The 22,358-nt window shown below is 52.2% G+C and overlaps 2 protein-coding genes across 6 annotated transcripts in view; one reads left to right on the top strand and one right to left on the bottom strand.

Annotated features, from left to right (window-relative positions):
- Positions 1-14: 14 nt before the first annotated feature.
- TECR (trans-2,3-enoyl-CoA reductase) lies at positions 15-22,237 on the bottom strand. 4 transcript variants are annotated; one of them, XM_080937253.1, is made up of 13 exons: positions 22,096-22,236; positions 2,761-2,811; positions 2,214-2,265; positions 1,738-1,782; positions 1,547-1,650; positions 1,355-1,470; positions 1,165-1,270; positions 1,004-1,076; positions 874-917; positions 722-779; positions 555-643; positions 336-381; positions 15-258 (listed from the first exon to the last, which is right to left on the bottom strand). In XM_080937253.1, exons 1-13 carry the CDS (start codon positions 22,108-22,110, stop codon positions 131-133), a joined length of 927 nt encoding a protein of 308 aa, XP_080793379.1. In that variant the 5' UTR covers positions 22,111-22,236; the 3' UTR covers positions 15-130. The 4 variants fall into 4 exon arrangements, with proteins under 4 accessions (XP_080793379.1, XP_080793380.1, XP_080793377.1 ...); XM_080937254.1 differs by lacking the exon at positions 1,738-1,782 and having other exon boundaries at positions 22,096-22,237; XM_080937251.1 differs by lacking the exon at positions 22,096-22,236 and having other exon boundaries at positions 2,761-3,072.
- Positions 4,464-22,358, top strand: part of DNAJB1 (DnaJ heat shock protein family (Hsp40) member B1) — a 35,287-nt gene continuing 17,392 nt past the window's right edge. The window contains exons 1-2 of one of the 2 annotated variants that reach the window (XM_080937256.1): positions 4,464-4,589; positions 10,731-10,851. The gene's annotated coding sequence lies outside the window, so the exon portion shown is untranslated. Of the gene's footprint in view, positions 4,590-5,111; positions 5,226-10,730; positions 10,852-22,358 lie in introns of those variants that run through there. The other variant, XM_080937257.1, reaches the window with a different exon arrangement.

The following is a 22,358-nucleotide window of genomic DNA, read 5'->3' on the forward strand; positions in this document are numbered from 1 at the left end:
AGAACACAAAGCCAGTTGGGTAAGCAGTTTTATTGTTGCTGCTGGAGAGCCGTGGCCAGCACATCGGGACAGGGGCAGTGGGGAGCAGTGGGTGGAGAGTTACTACCGGGCTGAGCCCGTGAGGAGCTGCTCAGAGCAGGAAGGGGATAATGGGCATGCGCAGGGGCGGGTAGTCACGGAACTCCTTCAGGTAGCTGCGATGCTTGCCCTTGGCCCAGATAGTCATCTGGGTGAAGCCCACCAGGGAGAAGAGAGCCACTGTGGGCAGAATGGGGTGTCAGAATGAGGCTGCCTGGCTGGAAGGGCGGAGCACCACACGGGGACAAGGGACTCACCTGGGACACACTGTGTCATGATGGCAAAGCCAATCCAGGAGCCTACCTGTGGACAGCACAAGCAGGGTGAGGGCACAAAGGGATGCCCAGCATCCCACATCCCCAGAGAAGGAAGGCAACAGCCTCACCAAGGTCAGGCTTTCTCACTCCCCACAACCCACGCCTACACTTAACCACATGTAGGACCTCAGACCTGGGAGAAAAAAGCCAGTCCCTCACCTCATAAGTGTAGTTGGGACAGGAGACCAACAGAAATAGCCAGGTGAAGGGGTTCTTGGTGGGGTATGGGATCTTCCTGGTTTTCGACCCTGGCATGCGGGACAAGAGTAAGTCAGACCCTCACCCAGCTCACTCAGCCCCAGCCCCGGCCCCAGCAAGCCACTCACCAGCCGGCCGAAGATCCCTTAGAGCCATGTGGATGGAGAAGTTCCCAATCTGGCAGATCTATAAAGGAGAGGTGGTCAGCCCACAGCCCATGGCTTCACCCCGCCCGGCCCCAGCACCTCACCACACTTGTTTGATGCCCCAGCCTCTTTACCACAAAAACGGCCAGTGCCAGCTTAACCTGCTGAACTCCATAGGCTGTAGAAAAAGCAGGAAGGAGAGCCCCATGAGAGGGTGCCTCACGGTGGGGTCACAGGGTAAGGGCACTGTCTGGGCCCACTTACTCGGGGGTGTGTAGAGAGGGTGGTTGATGTAATAAGCCATCCATGCAGCGAAGCCCCAATAGTAGGTGCAGTTCTGGAAGAGCAGATGAGTTAGCCTAGGGGGGTGGGGGCGGGCACTGCTGCTGGTGGGTGGGCAGGACAAGAGGAGGAGGGGCGCTCACTTTGAAGATGTTTCGCAAAGGCATGGTTCCGTGAGAGAATCGGTGCACAAAGAGAGTCTCCAGCAGACGCTTGATGTAGTGGAACGAGTGGCACATGCAGGCGAGGCTAGTGGGGCAGCCGAGTCAGCGGGGGCCACTCCAGGCCCCCTCCCCCTCCCTCCCACCCCCACCTTCCTCCGGGCCCACTCACTGCACCACCGTATGCCGACTGGACGTAAAGTCGTATTTGCGGCCATATATGAAAGGTACCCGGAAGTAGAAGAGCAGGTAGATGAAAAGGGGCCCGGCATACTCCGTCAGGAAGACCTGGGAGTACCCAGAGACAAGGTGAGTCGCCCCAAGATAGCTGAGGGCGGAGACCAGGGAAGGAGTAGAAGCTCACCGTCACCCAGCTGATCTGAGCCCCAAGGTCCCGGAAGTAGAGCGTGGCTGTAGTGCCCACAGGAAGCTTCTGCAGGACATCTTCATCTTTCAGGGACTTCCCCTCTACAGAGATAAGTCAGTATTTGGTTACTGCCCTGGTTTCCTGACCCCAAGAGCCCAAGGGATAGGCTGGTGGACAGCTGTACTCACTGGGGTCCAGGCGGAGGGACTGGCGGGCAGGATACCACTGCGGGTCTGCCAGGAGAAGGTCAGGGGTTGCAGCACCTAATCTGGCAAGGTTCAGCCTACCCACGCCCCAAACTTGGCCTGCCTTTCAAGGCTTCCAGAACTCTAGGACCCCCCAGCTCCTCCCACCCTGTGCAAGGACACACAGGATAGGCAGCAACAGATTTTTTTCCCCCTTTGGATAGCACAAGAGCATTCCTGCTGGTGACCACACAGGGGCAGCCTGCCCAGTCAGCCGGGCCTCACTCACAGTTCCAGTGTGCTGAGAGGCAAGCCGATGAGGAAATGGCATGCGGAGGCATGCGGGCCCAGGTCACATCCAAGGGGAGGCAGGAGTGGGGGTAGATGTGTCAGGAGCGCGAAGGGGGGGGAGATGGGGGGTGGGGGGGAGGAATAATAGGTGTGTCAGGATCGGGGGATAGGTGTGTCAGGAGACTCACGTGTCTTGGTGAAAAGGGTCTTGATTTCAGAAATGGTGGCCTGAGGCTCTACCTAAGAGAAAAACAGGGTATCAGTCCTGAGGGAGCCAGACCCGGGACGGGGGAGGGGCTCCAGGTATAGGCAGGTCAGGATCAAGCTGGCTGATTTCATGGGACACATAGTCCTCCACCTCCCTTACACAGAGCCCCCCCCCCCATCCCTTCCCATACCTGGCTGCCAGCCCCAAGCAGGGGCCACAGCTGATCTCTCTAGTGCAGTGGTTCTCTGCCGCCCTTAATACAGTTCCTCGTGGTATGCTGACCCCAACCCCAAAATCTCTGCTACTTCACACCTGTAATTTTGCTGTTACGAATTGTAATGTTACTATCTGATATGCAGGATATCTGAGAGGTGACCCCAGTGGGGTCTCGGCCCACAGGTTGAGAACCGCTGCTCTAGATGAATACCCCTTGCATGTCCTCTGAAGGACAGGGAGGGCCACGGATGCCTGCATAGCCCTACAGGAGCTATAAGGAATCTATAAGGAACCCAGGGGCGCAGTCCTACCTTGTCCAGGAAACACAGCTTCTCCCTCGTCTTTGCATCCCGAATCTCCACCTCAAAGAAGAGAACAGCCTTTTTATGCTTCTTGGCTGCCTTGTGGGGCGTGGGCATGGGAAGGCCATCGAGGCCTTGGGGGGCCTCTTTGGCTGCCATGCTCAAGCTGATATCCATGCCACCGCGGGCCCTCCTGCTCTGCCTTCCAGGCTGCGGTGCCCACTGCCAGCCGCCAGCCCCCACCTCTGACCTCTCCTCACAGAGCTGCTCTGAGCTGGGCTGAGCAACATGATCAAATTCTGCCTCTGTGCTGGACAGAAGCCTGTGTCTGTCTGACCAGGCCCAGCCAGCTTCAACGCCAGATGTAACCCGAGTGGTACCAGGGCTTGGCCTGGCTAAATATAAAACCATCTCAGCCTGAGTCCCCCGCAAAGGAGCCACAGTTCTCCCCTGAGGACTACCCTCATACAGGCAGTTGGGGGGGGGGACAAAGGCCCTCAAAAGTGCCAGGGGCAAGAAGATTCCCCCAAGAGAAGGAAAAAGCCCACACACAGCCATGGCAGGCCCAGCCCTGTGCGGTGCACAGCTCTGGCTGACAAGTTACTGAGCCTGGGGAAATGCCAGCTATTTGGAGAATCTGGAGACAGATCATCCATTTCCACTTCTAAGCTGTAAGGGACACTGGATTATTTCCCTTGTGCATTTGTGTTCCCAGGGAGGTGACAAATTCCAGAGGTATTGGTGCAGAGTACCCAAGGCTCTCCACCTCCCTCTCCACCAGCCTCGCTTCTTGTTCTACCACATCAGGCCAACACAACGTGCTCACCCAAGCCCAACACAGACCCTGCCTGCACCACTGGGGTCCACAGCCCAAAGGAGGAACCTGCAGGCTGGGGCGGGAAAGTATGCACAGGGGCAGAGTAAAAAGGCAGAAGCCCCAGGGGATCTGCTCTATCGGGCCCAGAAAGTCAGAGAGAAGGCTACTGGCCTGTTGCTCAACACTGCCCATGCTGGCTGGGAGAGAGCTAAGGGCTCTGTGGGGACCTGCCACCTTTTATCCTGAAGAAGGGGGCATCAAGGGCCAGAGAAGCTGACTGTTGCCACCTGCATGCTCCCAACAGCAGAGGCCAATCCCAGGGCTGCTAGGGGTCCCTGAAAGGACACAGGTTAACCAGCATGGTGCTGGCACACAGTACGTGTATGCATGTGTGTATGTGTGCATGTTATGGGAAGCCCCCATGGAAGTGATGCTGCCCTGCAGGACGTGAGCTGGAATTCAGACGCCAGGCAGCGGCATCCAGACCTGCCTGCCCATATGAGCCAGAGCCTACAGCATGGACACAGCATAGGAGAGAGCAGAGATTGTGTGTGGCCTGAGGAGCAGAATCCACACAAGGACAGTCAGTGCCAGGCTCAGCAGCCATACACTGGGACCCTGCTAAAGAGGGATGAGAGGGAATGAGCCCATGAGGAGGGTGCTAGAGGGGCGAGGTGGCAGGGCTCTGGCTGTGGATATATTAATAGTCGCTGGGCCGCAGGAGCACTGTGCACATGCTCAGAGTCTATGTGAATCACGGGAGGGTGGTACAATGTGCTCTAGGAGAGAAGGCCATGGAGTTCCTGCTGAACCACTCAACAGCTTAAAATACAACCAGCCCCTCTCCCTACTGGGCCAGCCGCCGGGGAGGGCTGAAACCCTAGCCTCTCCCCCAGCTGGGGCTCTGCAACCAGGCCAGGAGCCGTGGTGCACCAAGCCTACGAGTGGGCAGCAGGAAAGCGGCGTGGAGAGGGGCCGCAGTGAAGAGCAATCCACGGGAGAGGCGCTGCCTGAACCAGAGGTGAGTTCGGGGCCTCCCACGGCCTGCCTGAGCCCCACATCCCCACAACCACCTTCCCCCAGGCATAGGTCTAAAAGGCCCAGTGGGCCAGAGGCCGTTCTTGCAACTCCCTGAGCCTCGAGAATTATTTCAAAATCAAGACAAAAGGTATGCTAAGTGTAGCAAGGAGGTTGGTTGGCTAGGTGAGAGAAACCAGACTTTCAAGCTCAGAGTGCCCAGGACAAACAGAAAGCTGGTTACCCGGGGTGGGGGGCTGATGCTAAAAGACATGCTCTTTGTGGGTAAGACAAAGATGCCAGTGACAGCCATGGGGGGCCGCATAACGAAAGGTGATGACACCCGCTAGGGGAGAGGGGTATCACTCAGAGGTGAGAAAGGGTCTGGGTCCTTAAACTTGAAACACTCCTGTCTCAGTGTCCCAAGTGCTGAGGGAGTACAACCGTCTGCAACATGCAGTTGAACTATGCACTTTATTTAGTCACAGGAACTGCGCTACCAAAGCTCTGGCTCCAGGGGGTTCGATGTGGGGACTGTCACCCTGCAAGGAAGATACTGTGCCACCGAGTTACAGCCCAGCCCCAACAGATAACAGACAAGGAAATGTCTACCAAAAGAGAAAACAGCTCCAGGGAACAGGTGGGGTCTCCCCTCCCTCTCCAGGCCAAGGAGACTAAGGGGAATCAGTGTGCACCTTAGACCTTGGCCCCACCACTGCCCTGTACTCCTCCCACACACTGAAACCAGCCTAGACTACAGCCAGAAGGGGTACCTAGGTACGGAAGGGCATCCCAGCCAGGGTGAACCCTGAGGGCAGGCAGCCCGCAGGCTCTGCCCATCCTCAGGAGAAAGCACAGCTGAGCTAAGGAAGGGACCCTACAGTGAAATAGATGAATACCTATAGAAGGGTGGCCCATGAGGGGTAACCCGAACTCACAGGGGGTGGGGGGACCTGCTGTTGAAAGTGCAATAGACAGGGTCAAACACAAGCAAAGGGCAGGAGCCCTGGCACGGCCCCGGTGCAGCTTCTGCGATGACAGTCCCACTAGTCTGTGAAGAATTCTCACCCAGAGGCTGAGATAACAAGGCCCAGCCACAGCCAACAGCAACCAGCCCAAGGTCAAGGACACAAAGCAGTCTAAGAAACGGAAGCTCACCCTAGGGCTGTGGGATGGGGGGGGCTGGCACGCCACTGTGTGGCAAGACCAAGGTTGGCCAATAGAGAGAGGTGCCTGTTCTCTGTTCTAAGACACAAAGGTAGCAAGCACTCTTGAGAGCAACAGAAAGACAGAGAAGCAAGCCCTGTGCCACTGTTACACAGGAGGCTCACACCGGCCTCCGGCTCCTGTCAAAACAGTAACCCCACCAAGCAGAGTGACATACGCTGGTGATCCCAGCAATGTGCAGACAGACTCAGGATCAGTTCAGACACAGTTTGAGGCCAGCCTGAGCTACATGAGACCCTGTCTCAAGGAAAAGAAAAAACCACACACACACACACACACACACAAACTGCAGGTAGGCTGGTAGTGTCTAGTTACTGCCTGATCCACTGCCCCTCAATCACTAAGCTTTTGCTTAAAAAAAAAAGACCTTCTACCCCGCCTGGGCCTGGCTGTTTTCCAACACCCTAAATGTTCCAGGTCGAAACCAGTTCAGTACTACCCCTTAGGAAGAGCTCACTAGGATCTGGCCTAAGGTCCCTCCCAATTGCCCCCCACCCTTTCCTGACTGCTCCTTTACTCTCCAGGAGCCTTGTTCCACCCCCAAACCACACCCTGGGAAACTTCAGAACCTACACTGCCCTCTAGGCTGCCAGGCCTTATAGCCCTGGTTCTAAGGCACCCCATACTGAAAGACTGAATCAGCTCACCAGTCTCCAGCCCCCAGAGAAACTAGGGTGTCCCTCATTGGTGACCCAGAGCTGATAGGTTCTGCAAGGCATAGTGGGGGGAAAACACCCATTCCCTGGACACTGAGTTTTAAGAAGACCTTTCTGTGTGGCGAGCTCTTCTCCTCAGCTACAGGGGGGACTCTTTGCAACTGCAGCCTCTATGCTCAGTGTGGGAATTAGATAACAAAGGGCAAAAAGGAAACCACCTGAGCATTCAAACAGTGCCCATCGAGAATAAATGCTTAGAAGCGGGCAAGTGCTTGGAACCCCAGCCCAGGGCGGTGAAGGAAGGAAGTAGGATCAGGAAATGGAAGGGGGCCCGCCTAAGAGAGCGCGCAGGAATCACATACACTGGCTGACTGTGGCAGAAGAGCAGCCACAGATGTGCCAGGGAGCCAGCCAGGCCCTTTGTCCTGCAACCTTGACTGCATCCAGGAAGGTCAGAGGGCTGACAGGATTATCCCTACCCAGCTGGTGGCAGTGAGCCTGAACACAAGCAACAAGGGGCCATGTGGGAGGACCGGGAAAGGGGCAATGACAGCCGACAGAGGCCGCAATACTTTCCATTGTCCCCTTGTGCCAAGAGGTGGAAGGATGACCAGATGGCCGGCAGAGACCGTCCTAATGATAATGGGCAAGCACACAGCTGGGGTGCAGGATGGGACCAAAAGAAACCCTAACCTCACTCTTCCACTTAGCAGCAGAGACCTGCCCGCCCCCTCACTGTTCCTGCCTCAGGCATGGGAACACTACCAAGCCCTTCTCTCAACCCAAGCCTCTATCAAGGGAGCAGGAGCCCCGGGAAGGACAAACGGAAGCAATCTGTCCCCAAGAGCAGGCAAGGGCAGAGCGGCAGCAAGGTGTGGCAACACAGGCCAGCAATCCTGTCCTCTGGGAAGCCAAGGCAGGGAACAAAGTTCAAGTCCAGTCGGGCCTACATAGCTCCAGCTATGTGAAACAGGAAAGACCCTATCTCAAAAATAATACATAAAGCTGAAGGTGAGGTGAAGGAATAAAGACCTCCCTGAAAGAGCTACCCAGGCAAAAGGCCCTGGGGGAAGGACAGCCATTCACCATCTAGGGAAAGAAGTTCCAGGCAGAGCCAGCAACAAACAAGGTCCTAGTAGAGGGACCAGCCAGCACGCCTGAAGAACTGTGTGCAGGCCTGTGGGCCGGGGAGGACCCTGGCTTTTGCCTGCGCTCAGACAGGAGTCACAGAGAAGAGACCCGGGTTCATTCAGGAGTTCACAGGTGCCACTGCTGGTGGCACAGTCTGAAGGGGTGAGGCAGAGGCCAGGAGACCAACAGGAGGGACAGAGAGGAAGCAGCAGACCCCGTGCTGGCCTGAGCCTGGGGCTGAAGGAGCCAATCTGGTCCTCCGAGCCCGGCAGGAAGGAGCAGCCCCACCAAGGCCAGGCTGGAAGTCTCGTAAGCTATGGGACCACTGTTATTCAAACCACCACAAGGTTTCATGTTCATGTCCCAGGTGAGGAAGCAAGGTCCAGAGGCTGAGTCACCTAGGAGTGAAGTCTGAGCTAGGATGTCAGCCATGAGTCCACAGTGACACCACCCCATCCGACTCTGAGCCCTGGCACAGGTCCCCATACTGGACAGCCTAGCACAGCACACACACAGTATCTCCAGGACAGGGCAGCACGCCCTCTCCACTCACTGCTACCAGGAACCCCAGGTGAAGAAGAGTCAAAGAACCTCTCTGGTCCTTCAGTCGGCTGTTGCAAGCACTCCTGAGGCATAAAGGCCTGTACCTTCTTAGGGACATTGCTGGGCCCAGAGAGCAGACACCTGGCCCAAACACTGGCCCAAGCACAGTGCAGGCAGCTTACCAGTTAGACACGTAGCGTCCCATGTCCATCTGAGACTCCAGGTCAATGGTTTTGGCTCCAATTCTCTTTTACTTTCCAGAAATACCCAGTAACCCTAATAATGTTGTGATAGCTGATGACCTGCTCTCTGCTGCCAAAAAGCCAGCACAGACTGCACCTGCTCTAGCCCAAATTTGTCCTTCCGTGGTGGCCTTTGCATCTGACGTCATTTGTCCATGGTGCACCAGGGGCAAGGGACCAGGTCTTTCCATAGCCAGCCTCTCTAGGAGCAGCAGAGGAACAGGCTACCCTGGGCAGGAACAGCAGACGCTGACCACCAATATTTGACCTGTGACCTGGTTACTTCCATCTCTAGTTCCTGTTGGACCTCGACAGAAGCCAGAGTCTGAACATCATGTTCATGGGCTCTCAAGCCAAGACTGGCACCAAGAGCAGAGGCCTCAGCAGTGAAGTAGGGTGGGGAAGGTGGAGGAGAGAGGAAAAGAAGGGAGGGGTGGGGAGGGGAGAGGAGGACTGGGGAGCAGAGGGAGGGAAAGAGACAGAGAGAGGAAGAGTGGGGAGGTGAAGAAAGGAGAGGGAGTTGTTGGGAGGGGAGAGGGAGGGTAGGAGAGGGGAGTGGTGGGGAAATGACTGGGCTGGAGAGATACCTCAGCAAGTAGATGCTTACCACTAAGCCTGATGCCGAAGGCCTATCCCCAGGACTCACACGGTGAAGGAGAGAACAGATTCCTCTGACTTCCACATGTATGCACACAACAGCATGACCACATACACTATTTTTTTTCTGCTTAGATTTTTGTTTTGTTTTTGAGGCAGGGTCTCACTACGCAGCCCTGGCTAACCTGAAACTGACTATGTATACTGGGCTGGCCTTGAACTCAGAGATCTGCCTGCCTCTGTTTCTGCCCAGCAACATAATTTTTTGTTTAAAATTAGTATGTGCTGAATGTGCACCTTTAAAGCTAATATTCTGAAGGCAGAGGGACATAGATCTCTGAGTCTGAGGCCAGCCTGGTCTACAGAGTGAGCTCCAGGCCAGCAGGGTTACACAGTGAGATCCTGTCTTAAAAAGCAACAAAAAGCTGCAGTGACCTCTAGTACCATAAGAGATTAAAGAAAGAAATATAATGAAATGGGGTATGAATTAATGGTAGAGATTTGACTAGTGCATGTGAAGCTGTTAAAGAAAGCGACACCTAAGATCCCATTATCCAGAAGGCAACAGAGAGAGACAGAGACAGAGACAGAGAGACTACAGCACACCTTATTTTAAAGGCCCAGTCTCCATTTCCAAATGCATGTAGAATATATTACCTACACTGGGTGTGTGGGTGCTACAGAGAGGCCCAGGGCTGAACCACATTTCTTGACCCCAGAACCCTATCCCACCTCTGCTAGTCCAGCCTGGTATGGTGAGCCACACCCAAGACACCCCCTAAATCCAGAGAGGCCAAGGCAGGATGGAGCAGCAATTCCATGTTTTCCTATGGCAGGTGACGGCCACTGCCACCATCCAGCCTGGGGACGCAGGGGTGTCCCCAACACTAGCTAAGGTCAGAAAGGCAAATGGAAATGTTCATGGGAGCCTAACCCTTGGGGCTGCGTGCAAATTCACAATGACTGTCATGAGCTAAGCATGCTGGTGCCAGTGATAAGGGTGCCACATGCAAAGCTAACCTGGGCTACATAGCAAAAAACTGTCTCAAGTACGAATGAAGAGTAACAGATTGTTCTAGCACCACCCAGTGGAGTGACAGGAAGAACACTGTCCTAGGTACCAACACTAGAAATTCTAACCACTGCCCGGCATATATAGCATCAAAATTCCCAGATGGGACCGAGGCCTAGCTTAGCATACTTAAGGCCCTGAACTCAATCCCTAGGGTCACACAATAAAAAATAAAATACAATGATCTTCCTGGTGGCTGGCTGTATCTCAGTGGGCAGTAGGTGCTTAGTATATTCAAGGTTGAAGATTTCATCCTCAGCAAAAAAACAAAATTATTTCCCAGTGGGACAGCCATCTCCAAACACCCCTAACATGCTAACGTGGCCCACCCTGAGGTTCTCAGCCTAGTAACTCCCTCCGTCCCTGCCCCGAGTGTGAGGGCACGCAGCATTCACATCTGCTCTGTTCTCTGGAGGCTGCTGGAGGGCCGCTGCTACCCTACTTACTGACGAGAAACTGCAGCGGGGAGCACAGGTCTCCAGCCCCAGGACAAGGCTAAGAGCACAGAGGGCTGACCCTCACAGGCTTCCGTTCCTTAGTGTGGACAAACTCGTCCTGGGAGCTGCAGCCTCAGCACCCTCTCCCCTCCTCCGGAACCTGTCCTGTTCATGGTCGTCCCACCTGCTGCCTGCTTGCAATTAGTGATCTAATGCGGGCCTCTCTCCATTTCCGGGCAGGAAGACTCTGGCAAGCCAGGAAGTTAAGGAAGCCAGCGACCTCGAGGATGAGCTGACTAGAGGCATTGTCAGCCAGTGCCCGTTACACCCACCCGACTCCCCCCAAGCCAGCAGGAGACAGGTGAGTCTACACACCCTCTAGGATCCTCATTCACAGCTTAATCTTTTTTTTTCCTAATATTTATTTATTTTATGTATTTTATGTAAGCTCCCTGAAGGGACTTGCAATCAAGTCCTGAAAGAGTAAAGACACTAAGGGTGGCCAACCCCAAGGGAAGAACATCTGTACAAAGGCCCTGAAGTGCACAGGTGCTCACAGATGTGTGGTCTGGAGTCATACGCATGAGGAAGGAGATGAGGTAGAAACAGGGAGGTGATGTGGCAGACGGTCCCAAGGGCTGGGTGAGGAGAGGGAACTCTGGGGAGCTCTGGGCAGAAGAAAGTTAAGACTTGAGTTTAAATCTGCCTGCTTTGTTGTGATTGTTGACACAGGGTCTCACTGTGTAGACCTGTCTGACCTGGAATCACTCCATGCCTGTAGTGCTCTGTGCGCTCGTGTGTACACACACACACACACACACACACACACACACCAGCTGTGGCTTGAGTTAAGGGATCCTTTTGAGAGAATTAGTCTGGAAGCATAGGCTTGGCGGAAGCTGGGAAAACAACTCCCTCCAAACAGCAATGGCACCAGGCACTGGGCGCATACAGATCTGTACTGGGAGAACTGGAAGGGTCAGGCTGAGACCATGTCTCAAAGGTTCTTACTACATCTCCACGTAAGTCCTATGAATGTGTGCTGTAAACCACTCTGGAGCATGAGTGTGTGGTTCAAGCGCAAAGCACATGCACGTACAAGGCTCCGGGTACCGTCCCCAGCAACAAGAAGGAAAAAAAACTAACAAAAAAAAAGTTTTTTCTTAGTTTAGGAAAAAACAATATGGCTTTGATTAGAAACTGGCTAGCTCTGGCTAACAGGCCAGCTCTAGCCACTACTGGGGTCTAACTATTGCTTTTGTTTCTGTGCAAAAATCTATCTAGCCCAGGCTAGCCTTTAATCATTCCTTCAGCTTCGGCCTCAGCCTCCAGTACTGGGATGTCAGGATTGCTGCACCTGGTCCCGCTGAACATTATCCAGTGGTTTGGGAACAAAAATCAAAAAAGATGGTTTCACAACATGGATGCAAATGGAATTCACAGCTCTAGGTCCAGAAACAATGCTCTGGAACACCCGACCAGGCGGGTCCACGGTCATCCCAGCTGCTCCTCACACCTCCAGGGCCGGGCTGAGGGAGGCCGAGGAGCCAGGCTCTCAGATCAAGTGAGCCATCTTGGCTTTGCCCTACCATGGTGGTGGCTGCAGCCCGAAGGACAGAGGGAAGGGATGGCTGCCGTCTGACAAACACAGAGACAGTTGAGGGGCCAGGGGGGAGGGGAAACAAAGGCACAGCCTGCCACTAAATGGGCTGGAGGGCAGCAGGGACTTGGGTCTGACACAATACTTTTTTTTTAGTTTGGGGTTCTTCATTTGTGGTTGCTTAGTTTTGTTGGTGTTGCCTGATTTAAAGGTGTGTGTGTGTGTGTGTGTGTGTGTGTGTGTGTGTGTGTGTCCATTAAACACCTACCTAGAAGCTAGTCACCCCAGCACTGAGAGGTTAAAACAAGAGAATCTCAAGTTCAGGCCAGCCTGGGCTACATAGCAAAAACTTTATCTCAAAAATAAAAATACACCTGAATCTAGATGAGGCTCAGGACATGGCCCTCAGTGGTACAGTTTTACCTAGAGGACACCCTGGATTCCATCCACAGCACCAAAAAAAAATAGATTACATCTTTAAAATAGTTACGTACATTATACTGTTTATTACTGTGACCTCCTGCGTGAGGGATGCTAGGAATCACCTCTACTGTGCTAGAGATCTCGTGGACAGTGATGGGATTCTGTTAGTCTATAACATCTCAACAGTAAGTAACAAAATCTCACTTATCTTTTTGGTTAAACTAAGAAATGCAGGAATGGGTGTGATGTGGATACTTCAGGGCCCAGGCAGCAGCAGTACTGGCTCCTAGAGAAGCTGCCAGCTGCCGGGACAGCAGGTGCAGCAGGTGACAGGTGTCTGTCTCTACCTGCTGCACACCACAGCTAAAGGCCAGCCAATCCTGCTGATCAAATGGAGACTTCCTGCGAGTGTGAGACAGGATCTGTCATATACAGCCCAGATCGCCTCAGGCACTTGGTCCCTGCCTCTGTCTTTTGTGCTGAGATGACAGGGTGATACCAGGCTCTTCTACCCCAATTCCAGACCACACTCCTGAGTTACCTGCAGAATGACAGGAAATGTTCACAGCCAGAGGTACTGGTATATACCTGCTATTCCAGCACTTGGCAGGTTGAGGCAGGAGGATTGCCAGGTCTGAGCTACATAGTAAGACCCGATCTCAAAGAAAAGCTAAGAGGCTGTTATGTACAAAGACCTTAATTTAACCCCAGGGGGAAAATGGAAGGAGTTTAATCCCAGCACGGTGAAGGTATAGCAGAGACGCTTTAAAAAAGAAAAAGATGGATGGATGCGTGACATCATCATTCAGCCACTGTGGGCAATGTAGACTCAGCCCCAAGGGCAGCCTGCAGGGCTCAGCCAGTACTAACACCGCTGAAGTGGGCAGGGATGGCTCAGTTGTCAGAGTGCTATGAGCCGGGTGTGGCATGGGGCAGAAGCAGGAAGATCTCTGTGCGTCTGAGGCCAGCCTGGACTACAAAGCCAGTCCCATGACAGCCAGAGCCACACACAGAAAAACCTTGTCTCAAGAAAAAAAATAAAAAAGAATGCTTGTTGCTACTGCAGAGTTCCACGCCCAATACTCAAGTCAGGATGTTCACAATGGCCTGTCCTGTAATTCCAACTCCAGGGGAACCAATGCCCTCTTCTGGTCTCCAACTCTATCATTGGAAAAGAAAAAAAAAAAAAAGAAAGAAAGAAAGAAAAATAGAGGCAAACTCCAGAGTACCAAAGCAAGAGACAGGAGCCAAGTAGGTCACACTGTGAGTACAGGCCCCTTACTCAAAGCCAGATAGATCTGCCAGCCACCCAACCCTAGGCCACACCCTCTGAGGCCAAAAGATGTTGCATCCTCCCTGGTGGTCTTCTAGAAAGATGTCTCATGTGGCTGCCAATAGAGCTTGCCCCAGTTTTCTCTGTAGGTCAATGGACAGAAACAGATTCTCACATCATCAATAGATCTGCAAGCTGTGAGATCAGCTGGAAACCAGGAGGCAGCCTGATCACAGACACACACACACACACACACCCCGCTCACTCGATCTCTCCCTCTCTCTGGAGAGCAAGGAAAAAGAGATCAGATCATAGAGAGAAAACTGAGGGAAAACTCTAAAACATAGCACCGTTTGGGCTGACATCATGGGGCTCAGCAGGACTACTGATGTACCACAAAGCCAGGGTTCCATCTTCAGCACCAGTGAATTCTGCACAATGATGCACAAGGTACTGGAAGGAGGATCAGAACTTCAAGGTCTGAACACCCTCGGCTATAAAAATCAAAGCCTGTGCATGTAGCAGACACAATCCCAGCACTCAGAAGCCTAAGTAAGACAAAGGATCACAAGTTCAAGGGCATGAACTAGCAATATCCTAATTTCAAAAAGTAAAAAAAAAAGAAAAAAATTAAAGCATCTATAATGAACGTGGACACATTTTTCCGTGTCCTTATTCCCTGACATTTCAGAAGACCTGCATACTCCTTATGCAAAGATCACACGAGCAGCCTGGCGGAGACGAGCAAGCCTTTAATCCCAGCACTTGGGAGGCAGAGGATGGTGGCGTTGAGAGCCAGCCTGGTCTACAGAGTTTCAAGAGCACCAACCATGGTTATACAGAGAAACCCTGTCTCAAAAAACCAAAGTCACAACTTTAGAAGGGACTTGAAAATGCTTGTTTTCCTTCGTCCTCAGGGTGCTGGGACCAATCCCCTAGAACACCAACTGACAGATGCTTCTGCTATACCTAAGGATTCTGACGCTCTGTTCTCAAAGCACCTTCTAAAGTGACCTTCCCCAGCCCCCTCCTAACTAGAGCTCCACCTACCCTCCATCTATACCACATGCACACATGGGTCAGACTCTAGCAGGGTCCTCCAGCCCCAGAGGGGTAAGAGGAGTCAGGAGGTAGCAGGAGGGATACAGGCCCTTGCACTCCCCAGGGCTGACTGCTAAAGGCCATGAGCTCTGCTCACATCCAGAACTATGCCCAGCTTCTGTTGCAGTACCTCTCTGCAAGCCAGGCTGAGAGAGAGGCTGAAAATAAGGAGCAGCGCCCCATCCTTTCCAAACACAATGGTTCTGTGAGGGCCCCAGAGGACTTAAATACACTGCCCTCTGACGGTTACACATTAGGCAAGATCAATAGATAAGAGAATTTCATCATCCCCAGCATAAAGTCCACAGGTTCCCGGGAAGCTACAGATTCATGCCCTGCCTAGCCAGCCTGTGGAACGCCCACAAGGAAAGTCAACCTGCTGTGCACAGTGAACTCCTGGCCAGCCAAGGCTACGATGACAATCTGTCTTAAAAAAAAAAAAAAAAAAGAAGGGGGGGGGTGTTGGGACTGGAGAGGTGGCTCAGTGATTGAGAACAGCTGCTGTTCAATTGTACCACCTAATCAATACTTGATCTGAATCCCACACCCATGTCAGGCAGCTCACAAAGACCTGTAACTCCAGCTCCAAAGGATAGATGGCTTCTAACAGCCCCCGGACACACATGTGCATGTAACACTCATACTGATACATGTACACAAGCAAACATAAAGTAAGCTTTTCCAAAGTTTTTATTTTAAAGAGAAGTGCCAAATGGTGGCATATGCCTTTAGTCCCAGCAGTGGGGAAAGGGAGGTAGGTGACTTTTATGAGCTCAAGGCCAGCCTAGTCTCCTACAGATGGAGTTCCAGAACAGCCAAGGCTACACAGAGAAACCCTGCCTCAAACACCCCTCAAAAAAAAAAAAAAAAAAAAAAAAACACAAAATGGGTTAGCAGAGAGTTCAGCAAGTAAAGGTGCTCTCTTCAGGCCAGACAACCTTAGTCCTCTGAGCTCCACATGTCCTCCCGTGCACGCACGCACACACGCACACACAAAATCAATCATGTTAGCAATAACCTAGTAATTTTAAACACCGAGGAGGCAGCTGAAGAACAGGTGCTGCTCTTGCACAGGGCCCAGGTTCAATTCCCAGTGCACACTGGACAGCTACAACCGCCTCTAGTCCCGGATGATCCAACCCCTCTTCTGGCCTCCACAGACAGACACACGTGTGGTGTACATAGAGACATGCAGGCCAAACACTCACACACAAAGAACGAATAACTGACCAGTTCATTGTTAAAAGGACAGGAGACAGCTGGATGGTAAACCTTTATGTCTGTTCCAGGCCCTGAGTTTGCTCCTCAGCATCACAAAGGGGTGGGGACCAGGTAGGCTGCGCTCCAGGCAGCAGACAGGGATGCAGATTTGCCTTTATCTGCCTTTGAGGATTTAGAACTGAGATTTGGCTGCAGCCAGGCCGAGTGACCAGTCCCGCCATGTCCTACAGTCACATGCCCACCCCTTCCTTCATGCATAACCACCAGTGCTTACCTGGATTCTGCCTCTTGCCAGCGACAGCCCCTGGGTTCATCCCCAGTAACCAAAAAAAAAAAAAAAAAAAAAAAAAAAAAGCAAAAGAGAAAAGAAAAGAAAAAAGCAGGCCAGGTATAGTGATGTCAGCTTTTAATCGAAGTACTAAGGAGGCAAACAGAGCTCTGTGAGTTCAAAGCCAGCCTGGTCCATACAATAAGTTCCAGCTAGCCAGGGCTGCACAGTAAGACCTTGTCTATTATCAAAAAAGGGGGGGGAGGGGGAGCAGGGGACAAGAGAGAAACGAAAGGCAAGGAGCGCACAGCTTTATTATGACTGTGATGGCCACACTCACTGCAGTTAAAACAGTCTCATCTTTCACTATCAATAGCACCAAGGTGTTAAGACCTGAACTTGACCGAACAGCTTTCCCACCCAGCCAGACCTGCCTGTCAAAGGGCAGGGAACACGACCAAAGCCAACAATGCTATCAGAACTAGAAGTCTCTTTCTGGACCAGCCCTAAGGCACTGGCCAGTCTGTCCACTTGGAAGCCAGTGAAGCAAGGCTCTGCGGTGCTCTGTGGGCCACTAAGTCACCCCTAACTGACCTAGCACGTGCACACTGGGCCACGAGCTCAGCTTCTCCCACGGCCGTCCAGTCTCTGCTTGCCTCCTCTGCCTAGGCCTCGCCCTCCACTGTGACTGCTCCTCCACAGAGAGGCACCTTCTCTTCAGGGCTTCCCTGTCTGCCTGAGCTGCTGAATGTAGGCTCATTCCAGCTGCTGTGCACTGCCTGGCCCTGAGCTAAGGCTCGGTGTGTGCACCTCAAGCTCACAGTCCTAGGGAGGGACAACCCTAGGACCCGACACAGACCCGGCTACCTCATCAGTGTGCCATCGGGAGCAGGCAGTGAGGGCGTAGGGAGGGGACTGCAGCTCAGCCCCTTCTCAAGGTGGGAACATCCCACGGTGGCCAATTCAGCTGCCCCTGAAAACAAAATGCGAGTCTACACACACTCTTGCAAACCTATTATGTCACTGCGGGATGAGAAGTCTACTGCGGGTAAAAGATTTGCCCATGAGGGCTAGCCAAAGAGTTAGCTGAGTTTAGTCAGGCATGGTGGTGCATGCCTTTAATCCCAGCACTTGAGGCGGGCAGACACAGGCAGATCTCTGAGTTCAACGCCGGCCTTGTCTACAGAGCAGGTTATAGGTAGCAGAGGTTACAAGGAAATCTTGTCTTGGAAAAACAAACCAAAAATAAAATAAAATAAAAACAGAATATTAGCTCAGTTTAGAGCACAGGATGCTCTTCCAAAGCACCTGAGTTCAATTCCCAGAACCCACATGTCAGCTCTCAACCAACTCCAACCACAGGGAACTAATGACGTCTTCTGGCCTCCAAAGTCAGCAGAAACTCAGATGGTGCACAAATACATACATACATGCAGGCAAAATACCCTACCTATGTACATAAAATACAATCAAAATAAGAGAATGCACCGTGGGCTCCGCCCCTGCCACTCCGGGTCTGCTGCAAAGCCCGAAAACCTTCTGTATCCCTAGGACTGAGAATCGGTACAAAGACAGCTAATGAAAGGCAGGGGCTGACCTTGGGCGAGCCCCAGGCCAGGGTCAGCTGCCATCTGCACCATGCGGATGTTCGGGCTGAGATCTCCTGCCCCATGTGCTGTGCAGCTTAAGGATCCTGCAGAGAAATGTGCAAACTGAGCCACGACTCACCCAGGCACAAGCCATAACCATGACGACGGTCTGAGGCACGTGCAGTCAGGAGAGGTGTGAACTGCTCAGAGCAGCCACACTCAGTGGCACACATCTGCACCAGCACATCAAAGAAACCTAAAAAGAAGTTGGCCAAGTGTGGCAGCTCATGACTTTAATCCTAGCACTTGAAAGGCAGGAGCAGGGCCGATCTCTCCTGAGTTCCAGGACAGGGCTCCCTAAAAACTTTCTCGGAAAAAAAAAAAAAAAAAACACAAAACTAAACAAAGTATCACCCCCACACCTCTCTGGCATACACAGCCCTGACAGCCTTATCTAGTCACAACCTGATGCTCCGGAGATTTCACAGACCTTTCACAAGCTAGCAGGTTTCGTTCCAAGGAGCAAGCACAGACAAGCTGAGGGGTTAGCCAATCCACGGAATCAAACCACTTCATCAAGCGGCCATGCCAGAATCCCGCTGAGGCCCAACTCGGTGCCTGCACACACGTCGACTTTCTCCTTACCTATCACCTACCAGTTTCCTGCCTCTAAGCCTTGTGAGCCAGTGAGGACACATGGCTACATAGCCAACAATCAAGGCTGCAGCAGGAAGAAGACAGTAACTGACAAGTGACCATGGGGACATAGGTCCTGAACTTTTCTGAGACTTTTTTTAGGGTTGTTTACCTGTATGCATATTATGTGCACTGAGCTTATGCAATGCCCACAGGACAGAAAGGGCACTGGAGCCCTAGAACTGGTGTTGCAGATGGGCTAGACAGAATGTCAGTGGTGCTGGGAATTGAACCTGGGTTTCTAGACCCATCTCTCCAGCCCCTGAGCACCAAGTCTGTCTATCACATCAACTGGCCTTCGGTCTGGCAGGCGGGGGAGGGGGTGGAAGGATGGGGGGGTGCAGCGCAGGTTCCGAGGCAGGATGCTCATTTAGCCTGTGCAAGACCCTGGGTTCCAGCTCAGCACCACCACGTCCAAAGAAATTAACTGTTCTTCATAATCTCTGAGGCATCTGCCTATGAGCAAAAAGTCTCTCTTTCTTAAAATTCAGTGTATTCTCTCCTGCCACCTTGTAGGGTACAGGGATCAAACTCGGGTCTCTCTTCAAGGCTTTTGAGATAGGGAGGGTTCCCAGTAGAATGACATGCCTGAGGACAAAGGTTGGACTCAGTCTTTCAAAGGCATCTATTACTCTGTTTTTTAAATTAAATTTTTAGCCTGTTGTGGTAGCGCACATCTTTAATCCCAGCACTTGGGGAAACAGAGGAAGATCTCTGAGTTCAAGGTCAGACTCAGACTAGTCTACGAAGAAAGTTCCAGGCCACTCAGGGTCAGGCAGAGCTACAGAGGCTATGCAGATTCTACCTCGAGAAAATTAATGTTTATTTATTGTAATTAAATGCACATCGGTACCTGCATTGTGGAGGTCTTAGACAGTCTTCAGGCTCAGCAGCAGACACCTTTACCTGCTAAGCCATCCTACCAGGGTGGCCTGGATTTCTCGTGTAGCAAGCAAGGATGTCTCTGAACTTCTAATCCTAATGCCTTCACTTCCCAAGTACTGGGATCATAAGCATGAACCACCCTGTCTGGCTTTATCTAGGACTGGAATTCAGGGTCTCCAAATGCAGGCCAAACAGTCCAGAACTCTACTCTTTAATGTGGACAGCTGACACTTTTCCCCAAGGTCTTAACTATGAAAGCATCTCTTCCATTCTTACTGGTCTGTACCAAGAGCTCTTCAGACTGGGCTAGAAGACAGTAGATGCTCCTGACCCAAAGCCATGGCCTCAGAGGGTACTAGGCAAATGTCTGCAGAGAATAACAAAAAATATATGAAATAACTTTTTATTCACCAAGGTTATATTGGCTTTTAGGTTTTTTTTTTTTAACCATGTATTGATTGGCTGATTGATTGATTCACTTTACATACCTATTACAGCCTCCTTTCTCCCCCCCGTCCCCCCCCCCACATAACTTCCCTCTCCCCCTCCCCTTCTCCTCTGATAAACGAGAGACCACCCCAGGTACCAATCAAGTCACTGCAGGACCAGGAGCATTCTCTCCCACCGAGACCAGACAAAGCAGCCCAGTCAGGGGCTGGGTCCCTGCTCCAGGTGTTGGTGACCAGGCTGCACATCTGCTACACCTGTGGGAAGGCCTAGGTCCAGCCTTTGCTCTCTGGTTGGTGGTTCAGTCTCTGGCAGCCCCAAGGGTCCAGGTTAGTCGGCTCTGTTGGTCTTCCTGTGGAGTCTTTTCTGGATCCCTCCAGGGCCCTCAAACGTTGCTTTTATTATTTTGTCATTTCATGTGGTTTGGATTTTTGAGACAGGATCTCTAACCCAGGTTGACATAAAACTCACTATGTAGTTAAAGATAATCTTGAACTCCTGATGCTCCTGCCTCCATGTCCCAAGACCTGGAACTAAAGGCATGTGCCAGCTTGCCTGGTTTTATTCACAGGGATTCAACCCAGTTACTCCGTCCCTATTCCCCAGTTTGGTTCTTGCCTGCTTTTGTTGTGCAAGGCTGACAGCCCAGAGCCTCCCGTGTGCATGCTAAACAGCTGCTCTGACACCCAGCTACCACTGGGCTTATCTAGGCACTGGGAGAAAAGAGGGAGAGAGACTGCAAGGCACGAGAGCGTGTTTTCCAGGCCAAACCGTGAGCCTCAGGCAATGTTCATTCTCCTTGAAACAAAGAACCGAACCCATCCAGGGTCTCAGAAGCCTACCTGGCCTGATTTCCCACTAGCAAATTAAAATGACTGACTGCAAATCCATCCTCCACCTGTACTTCTCAAACGGAACATGGCTTTTCTCCCAGGGCAAGAGAGATGGGGAAGGAAAAGCACCCAGAAGAAAATCCTCCTTTTGAAAGCATGAGGTTGAATGGGACGTAAGGATTGCAGACTCTGTCCCCTGGTTCTCTGGAATCCGGTTAAAAAGACCGAGGATTTCTAGTTTCAAAGGCTCTGGAAAAAACTACCAACAAGAATCACGATACAGAAGATGAGCAGAAGTATTAGTATTTAACATGTGATAAAAGCAGGATTATCTCCTGTGTATTGTAGGTTCCTAAATTACGCCAATTTCATCCCAAATTTCAAATCTGAGGGGAGATTACAAGCAACTCTCAACTTGCCAGCTTCCATTTACAGAGCTGCACTGCAGGTGGTTGAAGAAAATCCGCATTTCCACTCAGTTCTGCAATTACTAGCAGGGACCTTTAGGCAACTCACTTGACATCTCTGACTCTCACCTGCATAATTAGTAAGAAAATCAGTACCCCATCGCAGCAGGACTATGAATTTGAGGAGAAGATAACAAAAACCTCAGTAATAAGGTAGTTAGCCCTTACTGATGTATTCTTACTATGAATGTAAAAGCAATGAGTTACTGTTTTACGATATTCTCTTAAAAGTCAGCAACAACGAAATTAGTATCATCAGTTGGCACCAGAAGAGCATCAGAAGACTGTTTTAAGAGGAAAGGTGACCCAAGATACAGTCAGAAGACTTGAGCTTCCAAAATGGTTTTGTGCACTCGGATTTCTTCCCTGGCGGTCACCAGCTGGCGTGACCCTGGAACCAACTCCCTCACCGCCCAGGCATCAGTGGTGAGATGCGTGCGAAGGTCGGAAAAGGCAGAATGGCTGCAGAGCCCCTCCTGAGCCCGAGGCGCTGACACCGAGCAAGGTTTGTGCAAGAGAATCGCTCGCACCAAAAACAAGTGCTCCGCCTCTCACCTGCCACTCAGGCCACCGAGGATACTGCAAGGAAGCTGTAAGCTTCTCCTAGGCCCTGAAAGACCCTAAGAAAAGGCATCCCCCAAACAACCTAGGTGGCAGGTTTATAAATACCCCCCTGCACATGCGCAATAAGATTACGATGCGCCTGCGCCATGACTGAAAACCGGACCATAAAAAAGGTCCCGAGGCCCTGCAGGACACTGCGGTCTGCGGTAGCTACAGCCCAGGGCCCCGCGCTGCTTACCTCGTAGTGCTTCATGGTTCTTCCCCAGAATGGCACCTGCAATGCTGCAGCTGAGTGGCCGCCCTGCCGCACCAAACACCACCCAGCTCCACACACAGAGAGCAGCACGCCAGCACTCCGGCTCCGCCCCTCTCGATGCGTGCGTCCCTCCAGCCAACCAGCGTGGGGTGCACCCACTGCTCGCGCCACACGACTGACCAATCAGCTTTCGAGATTCAACAAGCGCGGGGGGGGGAACCCCTCATCTTGGCAGGCAAGATTAA

The sequence above is a fragment of the Micromys minutus genome (assembly GCF_963924665.1).
Source record: "Micromys minutus genome assembly, chromosome: 24".
Classification (NCBI taxonomy): Eukaryota; Metazoa; Chordata; class Mammalia; order Rodentia; family Muridae; genus Micromys; species Micromys minutus.